Raw genomic sequence first — 12,469 nt, 5'->3', positions numbered from 1 at the left:
AGATCTAATTTAGATATCCCGAAATATTATAGTGGTACAATTCCTCACTCAAACCTGAGCCCTACTCTTTCCTAGCATCCAACCACTTCTTCAACCACACCCTCAACTCCTTCTCATTCTGTTCAACCGCCGCAAAATCCATAGCCCCCCGTTCTCCAAGAGCAATCCGCACCTCATCACCACTCAAAGCCTCAACACCCCCACAGGTCCTAATCAACCGGTCATCAATCCTCAAATAATCCAAATACCCCAATAAGCGTCTCCGATAAACCAGCGTAACAAGCAAAGGCGCTCCAGCCCTCTCAACACTCTTCGCAAGACCAAGACCCGCACAAGCCCTCAACACCCCAGCAGCATCCGCCTCGCGCGCACGATTCAAATCAGCAAATTGAACCAAAAGCCCCAACTCATCACTAGAGCCAAGAGCAGGTGTAGCCGTCGGCATAGACCCATCCTTCGCAGACTCCAATTGCGCAACAGCGCTTAAGGCGCGCCACTTACTTTCAGACAGCGCATCCCGCTCTTTAGTCAATTGCTTCGGCACCCGACAAGTAGCGGGTGTAATCGTCGTCCCAAAGAACGGAATGATCAACGGCGTGAACTCGCCACAGATAACCAGCACAAGCGTGAAGGGGATCATACGGCGGACGTCGCGTGCAGAGCGGTGGACGAGCTGGTACTGGCCGCGATGGAGTTTATCACTATGTGGCGACTTGTGCGGCGAGGTAGGGATGTAGGTGCTCAGTCCTAGAGTTTTGCGGTGTGGCAGCGAGGCGCGGTAGTTGTGCCAGACATTTTTCAGGCCTGTTTTGTAGAAGGTTATATATGCGCGGCCGTGGTTTATGAGGTTTTTGAGCTTTTCGGGGGTGCTGGCTGAAGTGGGGAGGGATGTGGGTAGGTTTATTGGGGCTGGGAGAGTGCTTGTTGGAGGGTTTATTTTGTGGTTGTCTGAGGTTGGCGGTTGTGGCTTTGCATTGTATGCGCGTGTGGTTGAGAAGAGGGTTGTTTGTGTTTTTGTGAGAGGGTGGTGGATGTGGTGTTGGGCTCTAATAGAGGGTATGAGGGCTTGGGAGCCCCGTGTGAAAGATGACATGGTCAATTAAGAAATTCAAATATTGACCTCGAAAGTTGACTCCGAAAGTTGACTCCGCAAGATTGACTGACACCTTAGGCATGAATTCCTACTTAGGTAAATAGTCCAGAACACATGACCCACTTTGCCTTCTACAACTCTTGAAATTTGAATTATTGAATTCAAAAATGCGGAGTCTAAAGGATTCAGAATGCCTATTTATTATTTTGTTTTAATGAATAACTAACTCTATATAGACTAGCTTCTAGCGCTATCTCCAAACCCCCGACCGAACAATATCGACTTTCGCCACTAGAAGTAGATGAGGTATTTACTATGTTACTAGTATTAACAGTATCTAGGAGGGATTTGCGATTCTCTACTATGACGAAGTTCGGTATCGATATCCTTTATGTGATGCCAAAGTAATTATATATAATTAAAAGGCGATTGATTGATAGTCTTATTATTAGGCTACAAATAATAAAGCAATAATACCATATGAAACCACCCCTAGTCAAGTGCCAGCAATATCCCACACCGGGCGGCAAGCGTTGAGCAAATCAAGCTGGAGTCCAGCACATAGAACTACAGCTCAACCTTCACCGCAATCATACTCTCCGACATAAATCCAGTAACAAAGCACCAAGCCAACTTCTGACCATCCACAGACTCAATAGGAACCAATACAACAGTACTAGCAGTCTGAATCCTCTCTCCATCATCCTCAAAAAGCACCTTCTTCTCCCAATTTCCCTGCCCATTCAGCCGGGCATACCAAACCTTAATCGAGTTCAGATGAGTCCTATACTTCTCCCCTAGACCTATGTAAAAGGCTCTCGTAATGCCGGTAACCACAAAGCCGCTAGCGTCATCTTCCGTAGTACGGTACGGATCCGAATAGTAGCTTGGGTTGTCGGCGACGCAATCAAAGGCGAGAGTAGTCTGAACGGAGATAGTGTTGTTGGTCTCGTGCCATTGGGAAATGTATAGCTGACCACCTATAGCGCTAGAGATGACTACTTCCTGCTCTGTACGGCCGTGGCCGAGACCGTTATTGTTCCATAGTCCGTCCAGCGCAACTGATGCCTCTAGGCCGGCTGTTGAATCTGTTGATTTCAGATCTGTGAGCTGGACGTGGGTGATGCTAGACCATTTTGCGGAGGGATATACATCTTCGACCAAACGCATGGCTCCCTCGCGGTAGAAATGGTCATTGGTAACGTAGAAAGACGTTGGGCTGACGGCATAGATGTCATTCGGGGTGGTGATGAGCGGATTCAGAATTGAACGGACATGTTGCACAGTTTCCGACTGCAGGATATGATGGAATAGCTCTATCTGAGAACGGGCTTTGGGGATCTCCTCAGAAGGATTAGCTGCCTCGAAGTATTCCGGGTTGGGCAGATGGTTGACGGCAAAGATGTAAACAGCATCTTTCTGTGAAGGGTCTTCAATGACATCGATTCCATGCGTCACAAATGAACCATAGAAGCCTTCGAACGCCAATCGAGTTGATTGCATTGTCTATTAAACGTTTATGTGTGTTCGGAATCACTACCGGTTCATACATACCTTTGGATCAACAACGTGGATGGATCCACGAGCTGGCATTTGGGGCTTTAGATGACCCACGGCAGGAAACCAGCCCAAGCGTGTATCCTTGGAATCCTCGCATGCAGTGAAAAGCAAGTTCGCAGGATGGTAGTGGTGTACATCCTCGCAATGGACGGTATCTTTAATGTAGAACGGACCCTGACCTTCACCCAGAACCGTCGGAACCGGGGTGTAAAAAGCACCTAAAGTTGTTGAAATATGAGTTCCAATCGGAAGAAAGAACGTTGCTAAAATAGCAATCAGGATTATGCCGAATACATGGGGGAATATCATGGCGTCGAAATGATGTATGAATAGAGTAGAGCAAACAACGTAAGGAGCCTCTGGAAGGAACCGAGTCTCCTCCTCCATTGTCCTCGACCTCGGTAATGGAGTATCATCTTCTCCTCACTGAGAACATTACTGGACTTTGTGTTTAAAAGGGAAATATCTCCATGTATGCACTAAAGTGGGGCTACTACGTGGTACTGTAATAGCCAGAACAAATCAGCCATGCATTGGAACTATCTTTAAATCAATGAATGCATGATACCGTTATTCTGGCGCTTTGAGTGTCCCTTGGCAGGAGTGAAAGGCGAAAGTGACCGTGCAAATCAAATTGAAGTATTCAGATAAATAGATCCATAATCCAGAAATAGCCATCGCGGAAGTAGTCAGAAAAAAGAAAAATAGAAAACAAGCAGTCCAAATGATCCCCTATCGCGCAAATTCCCATTCTCGTTTCATGTCGTTATTGGAATTGAAGCCTAAGAATTTGATCAGTGGATAGACTTGGCCTCCAAGTACTCCTGGTCGCTGGCATCCAGGACATCGTATTCCTCATCGGTTAGGAAGCCAGCATCGGTTTCAATATCATCTTCCAAGGTAAGGCTCTCGACATCCTCAAGAATATCGGCATCCGACGCATTCGACACAGTAGGGGCCTGGACAGGGGTCGCAGTCTCATAGGTGCTGGTCTCAGGGGACTCCTTCTCCAACTTGGGGAAGATCATCCCGCTCTCGGTAATGTCAACGTTGCTTGGGACAGTAGCGTCAGACTTGACAGATTCATCAGCCACCTCCACGGGGTCAGGGGTGTGGGCCTCTTCAGAAAGGTTCGACGTAACCTGAACATCACACCAGAGTCGGTGACCAATAGGCATGCCAGTAGGAAGCTTCAGACGCCAGTAAGAGATAGCAGTACCCTCGCGCGAAGGAGCCCGCAGGGACACAGTGAACTGAGCGGTATGCCCAGCTTCCAGGGGAGCTTCCAGCTTGTTGCTTTCCATCGCGTGGCGGATAAGATCCACATTAGATGGGTGGTCGGCATCCACGTCGAACATGGTATCACCGCCAACGAAGCGGACATCACTTCCCACGGGCCAGGCGCAAGGACCGGGGTTGTAAAGCGTCCATGTCTGCTGGAATACGGCGTTGGCAGTCACTTTGGTTCCATCAGCGACAGTGTCATGCATGAAGAAGGCCCGGTAGTCCTCCTCGGGCTCAGCCGAAGTCTCCACTTCCATGGTCTTCTCCGGCTGGTTTGCCTCTACCTCCACAAGGACCGGTTCGGCCACGGATTTCTTCCCAAAGGTCATACTCTTGGAGAGCGAGGTCTCGGTTGAATTATTACCGATGACGGCCCCGACCGAGGCCTCACTTGGATTATTACCCAAGATGGCTAAGATATCCTTTGATGTATCACCCAAGACGGCCGTGCTACCGAAGGCACCATCAGACAAAGTGCTAATTGTGACCGCACGAACGGGGGTCTTGAACTTGACTAAGGGGTGAGTGCGGTTATGATGATCAATTGGAAGTGCTTCGCAGCTTGCACAGAAATCAACATCAGCGCAGACAGCACACTTGTAACGAATGCCATTAATATAGCTCTGAGCTGGCTTGTCCTTGCACAGAGGTCCATCGCAGAAGATACCATAATGGATATCCAATTCCTGACGCTGCTCGGCAAGAGCTTCATAGATAGGAGCGAATCGGTGCCCAGGGTGGGTCTGAGAAGCATTTTCGATGCACTTAGAGCAGTAGTCCCAGTCGGGACAGGCCAGACACTTGTTACGCGTGCCGACAATGCTCTAGCAGATAGTTGTCAGCGAGTCTCTCTTTATATCCAGTATACAGGAAGGGAAAATTTACCTTTTCACAGCCATCGCAGATAGCCGGGTGCTCGAACTTACGACCAGGAAGACAATGAGTCTTGATAATGGTTTTCAAATTCGAATTGCGCTCCGACGCAGGGTAGAAGGTGTGAGCTGGGTGATGACCGTGCTTGTTTCTGAAGATGCATTGAACACAAAGATCAAAGTCTTCGCACTCGTTGCAAGTCACCAAGTTGCGGTCATTGTACTCTGAAATGCGATATTAGCTACTGTAATGGAGAAAAAAATGGAGAACGATGATGTAGAAACCTACCATGGCAGCATCCGTTGCACGAAGCTCTCTCCTCGTTCAGATCGAGCTCATCATACACATGGCTGATCATTTGAGAGATTTGCGAAGATACTAAAGTAGGCTCTGCCGACTGTGTGCCAGATTTCTTGGAGATTTCCTCAACTTTAACGGGAAGAACGGTAGGCTTCGTCTGTTCGTTCAAGTCTGCATGTGACTTGGCACACGATTTGTAGAGGCGAGGAGCAATAGTCTCGGTAGTACTGTTGGTTACCTCACCATTCACAACAACTCTCTTGATCAACCAATGATTCTCGTCACCGCACGAAACACCATCGTCAACACACTGTGGGCATAGATCATAGTCACCATCCTCGCAGATGCTGCAGTGATAGTGCTGATTAGCGATGGATCGATGACAATTATTGCAGTCGATGCAATAAATCCCACTGGCTGAGCTGTGAGAGATGATAGGGAAGTGGCTACTGTCCTCTTCCGCCTTGAAATTTCGCATGCGAGGCTCAGGCACGGTAGTGTCTAGCAAGGCCGGCGGGATAGCGGATGTGGTGAGAGAGGTTGAGTCAGATGTGGAGGAGGGTGTTACTTGAAGGGCAGAAGGCAGAATGGGGGAGCTCAGAACAGTTTCGAGATAGCTGTGTCTCGGGGGGTTCTGATTCACTTGCTCAGTCGGCATGGGGGAACCTGCAGGTAGCGGTGCCCATGAACCGACTGTGGTAACCTTGATACGGAGCTTAGATTTAGCTTTGGCAGCTCGGTAGAGTTGCTTGTAGACAGGGATGTTGTCGCTGTCCAGCCGAATGTAGGCACCGGCGCTGTCGGAATAACGTTCAAGGATGACGTTTTCATCCGCTGAAACGCCAAGAAGTGTTCGAAGCTATATCACACATCATTAGTAACAAATTCAAATCTGTTTATTGTTGTAATTTATCGTAATGAAACGTTGAAGATATATTAGTTCTCCTATCATAGGATGGCTGATATACTTATCGTTGATAAGAGTATGGGACCGGAAGTTCGATGAACTAGAGTGGAGACATACCTTCAGTGGTAGCACCTGAGCACGAAGATCTCTCAAGGGAAATTTGAAGCGGCGATTATTCTCATTAAAGAGGACCTTGACTGTAACCAAGTGCTCCGGGCCCGGATGTGAGGGGAGGGCCGGAGTAGACATGACGTTAAAGCCGAGGCGAAAGTGTGAGTAGGGAAAGATAAGAAGTACAGAGAAGCAGAGGGTTGGGGAATCGGGGTAATGTCGAATGTGATCAAGTTATTGAATGATCCAAGTGAGAAGCAAAGTGAAGATAGAAAAACGATGATGAAATAAGAAAGATGGTTGGAAGATATGATTGGGAAAAGAAGAAGTAGAGTTGAAGAAGAAGAGCGGGCAATAGTTGTACGGATTTGGGGGTCAGCTGCTTGAGGCGGTGTATGATTATATAACAAGGATGACTGTATTATTAGTCAAATACCTGTATTTTACAAGATAACTATAAATTACGATAAACCCCTCACGGAATGAATCATAGAAGTGAGTATAATGAAATATTCCAAGTAAAGTCAGATTACCTTGAGAGCTGTTGACAAGACTATAGATTACAATGAAACTACTATTTAACTGGCACATATTGGAACTTTTGTGTAATTTCATATCTCTGTTGAGAAACACAAGAAAGATGAGGTCATGGCCTAGATCATGCTGATCAGTAAGATATGGGGTTGAACTTTGTGGGGAGGCTGAGGGGATAATAACGCTCAAATGCACCATCTGAATCCAAGTCTAGCGTTAGAGAAGTTTTCCAAATCGAAAAGATTAGAAAGACTTGGAAAGAGAGAAAAAAAATGCAAGGAATTCAGCGACGCAAAGGAAATGGAAATCATGGCCAAAGTGGGCAAGAAGAAAGGAAAGAAGAGAAAAGAAAGGAAGAGAAAAGGAAAATAACATGGGTCATTCAAAGTAACATCCAAGTAACATCCAAGTAACATAATGAAATCAAGATCCAATCATTGGCGACCAGAGCTGTGACCTCTGTAACCGGAGTATGTCATCCCCGGCGGTGTCATCATGCCGCCCATGCCTACAACTCCCCCAGGTCCCGAACCGTTATCGGAATTCGTATGCATATGAGAAACGTCGTAGAAGTGCGTGCCACCGGACTCATGGTAGACTATCCCCGGATGTGATTGATCACCAGAGTTGGGGAAGTAGGGCTGCTGGGGACTGAAGTTTGGTATTGACATACCACTCATCGGCCCATGGTATCCATACTCAGGTCCAGGGACAGGATAGTAGATCGGATACCCTGGGGGGTATCCAGTAGAGTAGCCTGGAGGATATCCATAAATCCCAGGGTTGTTGTTCCAAGGCATGAACGGTGGTGCATGCACCGCCCGTTCGGGGATCTGAGAGAGAGGAGTCCCCGAGGCATGACTTGGTGGGCCATGCAGAGTAGTACCACCAGAGCCAATATCATTAGCTGAAGGGACTTGCTGATGGAAGGGTTGCTCCTGCTGAGGCTGCGGAGGATTCAACGGGAAAGTTGCGGGGTTCTCGATGTTCTCCAAAGGTACGGCTTTCTGGGGACGTGGGTGTTGCATAGGAATGTGCGCTGGCCGACTTTCACGGTATGGCACAGGTGGCATATTCATTGGCAAAGGCATCATCGGAGGTCCTTGAGGAGGGCCTTGGAGGTATGAACCACCGGGGAGGAATGGTGGATATGGGAGACGAGCAACGGGGTTGATAAGGTAAGGCTCAATTCGAGACCCAGCAGGCGATGGGTATCCGTCTTGAGATGGAGGCATCCCAAGAGACGACCGTGGACTAACGACACTAGGTGCGTATGTACTACCACCGCCAAACGAACCACCAAAGGAGCTAGGACGTCGTGGAGGATAGTAGCTACCACCACGACCCCGGCCACGATACTGGTTCGGGCGCAATGCACGGGGAATGAAAATGAATGAACGATCAGGCGATGGGTAGTGATACCGAGGGGGGCTGTTAGGCAATGAGATGCGTACTGGTTTATCGCGGCGCAAGGGGGGTCTATGCTGAGGGAGTCGGGTGTGTTGTTTTTTGGGTACTGCAGGGAAGGTAACGGGCTTGGTCATGCCCGGCAACGAGACAACAACGGGCACATTTCCAATGAGCGTGGTGCTGGAAAAGGATCGATTTGGTGGTACAGATTGAGGAGCAGAAGGAATAGTCGCGGAAGGAGGGAAAATGGAGGCCTTAGAAGCTGGAGGATTAGCTCCAGCGACTGTTTCATGAAGGTCGTGAGTCCACTGTCCTGCACTAGCATCGGGCTTGGACAAGTTTCTAAAGCGGTGTTAACGGGGTATTGACGATGTGCATAGATGTGTTGTGTGCCTACCGACGTGTGTTTCCATCCACTATGAGGCCATAAGGTCGAGATTTCCCCTTGTTAGACTCCGCTGTCCGCTTGTCATGTAAAAAGAAGCTACCGCGCGTAGGAACAAAAGCAGGATTCTGGTCTCGCTCCGTCATATATTTCTCATGTTCACGTCGCTTGCGTGCCGCAAAAGTGTCACGATTAGGCCCAGTGGATGGAGCGGATGGAGCTCGCCCGGTTCGGATTGTCATTCGATCTTCCTCGGTCTGACTGAACCGATGGATTTCCTCGGGATCGGATATATTCAGTTCATTCAGCATCGCCTCCGTTTCTAACACAGTAGAGTTGGGTTCATGTTTGGTAGGTGACGTAGAGCTGCTACTATCGCTACCTTCAGCATCGGCATCCTCGCTGTCTAACGAGCCTTGTTCACTCATGGATTCATCCTCCAAATCGCCCACCAACGAGTCTTCATCTTCACCGTCGTCATCTTTTCTCTGTCTGCGGCTAGCCCCAATTTGATGACGAGCAGGCATGACGATAGCTCCAGAGAGAATTGACAAATGTATGTGAAAAGAAATTGACGTATCAGCCAATCGGGGAGGTGTGGGTGACGGAGACGAAAGGGCTGGAATGCTGCAAAGGCGTGGAACCGGACCAAGGAATCACAACACAAAAACAAGATAAACAATGATATGCAAGATGAAAAAAGGGAGTTAAAGAGCACTTCGGGGGAAAGAAAGCCAAAGTGGAAAAGAATTTGAAGAGGGCAAAAAAGAGAGCAAGTGGGGTGGAAGAAGAAGAAGAGAAGATGTTGAAGAAGATAGTTATTGAGATCCAGCAAAGCCCATGACATCGCCAGTAGACGTCAAGCCCAATGAGGCTTAGTGCTAGGCGGTGTGCTTGTTTTGCCGCTTTTTCAATGTAGATAAGGTTTCTCATGATTATGGGGTATAAAACGAGGTAAACAGTCCTATACTCAGTTCTAAGTGCGATCCCCTTGGGAGTTTATTGAGAATTACTTTAGATTACGTGAAACCTCATTTATCTAGGTAAAACTCACCTGAGATTTATCTCAGGTACCTGGAACATTGGGTCATATACCTCGGCACATATTGTACGGTTAATTTAGTACGGAGTACCCTTGATTGATAACGCTTACTTCTTCCGCACCAGCACCACAACAGCTGTTTATGGCAAAATTTGATGTTTGAGCGAGGAAAGTGGCCAGATTATACACAACATGCCACGTCAATGCCACTGCATACTACATATTGCCGATCAAATCCTTGCTTCATGAGAAAACCCCAAATATCCCCAACGCCATTGGACCAGTTATTTGTCGGCCCAACAAATCGAATTAGACTAACCACATTGTGAGAACAGAGATGTCAACACTGCATGGATTTAGTTAAAGGTGGTCTTTTTGCCAGTTGCTTCAACAATTGCACCGCTAAGTCGATGCACGGTTTCTTTAGAATACCGTGACTCATCGATAACCGGTTGCCTAGGCTTCCTGGCTCGGGGACGCTCCTCTGAGCCATCCTCGTCCTTTCTGCTCTCGCTGTCTTTGCCGAAGCGTTTCTTGTAGCGGGTGCCCGCATCCTCTGCAAATTCCATGCGCATACGGCGGCCCAGAAGCATGTTGACCCAAACTTTTTGCTTCGGGATTTTCTTGAACTTCTTCTTAGGCTTCTTCTCAGTCTCAGGGTCTGAGCTATCACTGGACTCCTCCTCTTCCTCTTCCTCGTCTTCGGCAACCATCACATAGCCTCTCACCGCTGCTTCCGCAGAAGCAATGTCCTCAAACTCCACCCATCCATATCCCTTACATTTTCCTGTATCCTGGAAAGTTGCCATATGCACGTTTGTTATCGCACCGCATTTGCCGAAATTCTCTTCAATGGCTTCTTTGGTGACATCGAATCCCAGATTACCGACGAAGATACGACGGGAAGGAGGATTGCCGGAATTAGCAGCGGCGGCGCTTGCATTCAGCTGTTCTTGAGTTTTCTCAGGTCGACCGGCGTAGCTGTTTGCATTCTTGATTAATACCCGGCGACCAGTGAGGAGTTGCTCACTGAAGCCTAATGCTTCTTGCAGGGCCTTGTCGGTAGTGAAATCCACGTAGGCGAAACCTTTGTTCTGGATCTTTCCAAATCGCTCTCCGCCCTTGGGGAGATTGATGCGAGTGATAGTGTCATCGGCAATAGAGCCATCATTGGTAAAAAATCGGCGTAGATCGTCCTTGGTTGTGGAGAAAGCCAAGTTGCCGATCCAGATTCCGTAGTTGGAGCGCTTGTCTTTTTCGGAAATGTCCTTAGATTTGGCCTTTGGAGTCGGTGCCTCTTCAAAATCAGCAGCAGGAGCCTCAGTCTTGGTTTTTTTCGCTTTGCGTAGAGCTTTCTTGGATTGTGGTTCGGGGGCAGCAATATCAATCTCGAGTTCGGGGCCGTCCTGAAGCTTTCGCTTCTTTTGAATACCTTCAACGACTTCAGTCATGATGTAGGCTTATCTATAGGCTCGATAAAAATTAATTTCTGCAAAAATTGGTTGAAACGAAAAGTTCCAAGTGTATCGTTTTTTCTCTAGATTTAATCTACGATAATAATTTTTTTACGGCCGACCAGAACTTCCATTCACGCAGTTCCTATTGCTTGGCGCGGAGCCCTTCCACCTCCATCTTTCAAGAGCCGTTCTCCTTCCTTTCCGCCAACATCTACCAACACTGTCAGCCTTCATTATGGCGCATGAAAAGCAAGATGTCGAATTGGCAATGAACTTGCCAGACGCTCCTCCTATGAAGCAGTCGGTGCGGTCTTTCAAGTATGTCGTCCTCGAAAAGGTTAATGCAATTTGAGCTAATGGTGATACAGGAAGAAATATGCAAAGATGAAGGTCAAATTCGAATTAGGAATTAGAGAGAATGAGAGTCTGATCCGCGAGGAGCTACGTATCGAGGACCTTTCCAAGCGCATTCAAGAACAGAATGAGTATGACGTACACCGAGTCTCCCTTGAATCGATATATCTAACTGCCAGAATAGTCAACTTCTTGAGGTGCTTCTTGAATTCAATGACAGTCTTCATGTGTCTCCCACTCTCCGTTACGATTTGGCCATGCCAGACGACACCTCCTTTTTGCCGCCGGGCGAAAACTCTGGTATTGCATCTCTTATAAATGATGAAACGCTCGCCCGAAGCGCGTTGAAAGAGGCCAAAGCTAGGCTGGCCAATGGCAGCTTCCCAACGAATGCCTACCGCCAGGTTGAAGACAGCATCAAACGGAACAAAGCATTTCTCCCAGCCCAGCAGTATAGCACTCTAGCTAAACTGTCACATACCCCCGGGAGCTCGCTGGAACAAGAGAAATTGCCCACTGGAGTTGAGCGGACACTGGGATACTTTACTCCGGAGCATGAGACAGAGTACTACTTGGCCTTGGATGCTAAGCTGGGCGATGAGGCAGCAGCCATACAACTCGCGCGGATTCCTGATCCTCCTACATTTGCTGAGCGCGAAAAGGAAGCTTCGGCTCGGAACCCGGCGTCAGTTGCCAACTGGTTGCGTCGTAATCAACCTCAAAGCATGCAGGATCACGAGGCGGCCTCCGATAAGTCTGCATCAAGACCGTCGAACAGTCGATCCAAACGAGCACCAGTACAGAAGAAAGAGGAGGAGGTTGACGAAGATGGAATGGACGTGGAGCCAACACCCAAGAACAAGCGTAAGCGTGATGAAGATACTGGATACAGACCAAAGGGTGGTAATAACAGATCCAAAAAGAAGAAAGATGATGCGACGCCTCCTTCCAATCGAAACGTCAAGAAGACCTGACGGGTCGGAGTATGATCTAATACTTTGCTTCACTTTCAACTATGTATTACTTAGGCGTTGGACTGGTTTTTGCGCTCGAGGTAAGGAACCTGAATATTGCAAACCTCAATACAATTTTCTTCAAGTTTCTAGATTTAATAGTAAGATCTCTACGAGAAATTCTAGATAAACCACTAAATTAATGT

The 12,469-nt window shown here is 48.0% G+C and overlaps 6 protein-coding genes across 6 annotated transcripts; 1 reads left to right on the top strand and 5 right to left on the bottom strand.

Annotated features, from left to right (window-relative positions):
* Positions 1-61: 61 nt before the first annotated feature.
* Positions 62-1,093, bottom strand: N7495_009795 (uncharacterized protein; the record flags this gene model as incomplete). The annotated part of the gene is made up of 1 exon (XM_057212446.1): positions 62-1,093. The coding sequence occupies one exon, from the start codon at positions 1,091-1,093 to the stop codon at positions 62-64; it is 1,032 nt and encodes a 343-aa protein (XP_057059309.1).
* A 567-nt stretch (positions 1,094-1,660) lies between these two features.
* On the bottom strand, positions 1,661-3,040 carry N7495_009794 (serum paraoxonase/arylesterase family protein; the record flags this gene model as incomplete). Its single annotated transcript, XM_057212445.1, has 2 exons — positions 1,661-2,599; positions 2,648-3,040. 2 exons carry the CDS (start codon positions 3,038-3,040, stop codon positions 1,661-1,663), a joined length of 1,332 nt encoding a protein of 443 aa, XP_057059308.1.
* Positions 3,041-3,447: 407 nt separating this feature from the next.
* Positions 3,448-6,266, bottom strand: N7495_009793 (ZZ type zinc finger domain protein; the record flags this gene model as incomplete). The annotated part of the gene is made up of 4 exons (XM_057212444.1): positions 3,448-4,761; positions 4,823-5,034; positions 5,099-5,969; positions 6,135-6,266. 4 exons carry the CDS (start codon positions 6,264-6,266, stop codon positions 3,448-3,450), a joined length of 2,529 nt encoding a protein of 842 aa, XP_057059307.1.
* Positions 6,267-7,096: 830 nt separating this feature from the next.
* Positions 7,097-8,990, bottom strand: N7495_009792 (uncharacterized protein; the record flags this gene model as incomplete). The annotated part of the gene is made up of 2 exons (XM_057212443.1): positions 7,097-8,414; positions 8,470-8,990. Coding segments are annotated over 2 exons (1,839 nt in total), but the record flags the coding sequence as incomplete, so codon positions are not given.
* An 865-nt stretch (positions 8,991-9,855) lies between these two features.
* N7495_009791 (putative RNA binding protein Rnp24) lies at positions 9,856-10,950 on the bottom strand (the record flags this gene model as incomplete). The annotated part of the gene is made up of 1 exon (XM_057212442.1): positions 9,856-10,950. The coding sequence occupies one exon, from the start codon at positions 10,948-10,950 to the stop codon at positions 9,856-9,858; it is 1,095 nt and encodes a 364-aa protein (XP_057059305.1).
* Positions 10,951-11,191: 241 nt separating this feature from the next.
* Positions 11,192-12,284, top strand: N7495_009790 (uncharacterized protein; the record flags this gene model as incomplete). The annotated part of the gene is made up of 3 exons (XM_057212441.1): positions 11,192-11,274; positions 11,325-11,441; positions 11,495-12,284. The coding sequence occupies 3 exons, from the start codon at positions 11,192-11,194 to the stop codon at positions 12,282-12,284; spliced, it is 990 nt and encodes a 329-aa protein (XP_057059304.1).
* Positions 12,285-12,469: the final 185 nt, after the last annotated feature.

Source organism: Penicillium taxi (genome assembly GCF_028828555.1).
Source record: "Penicillium taxi strain IBT 34144 chromosome Unknown utg000006l_segment0_segment0, whole genome shotgun sequence".
In the NCBI taxonomy this organism is placed as follows: Eukaryota; Fungi; Ascomycota; class Eurotiomycetes; order Eurotiales; family Aspergillaceae; genus Penicillium; species Penicillium taxi.
The sequence above is the reverse complement of the archived record's forward strand: the minus strand, read 5'-3'. Positions and strand labels throughout refer to the sequence as shown.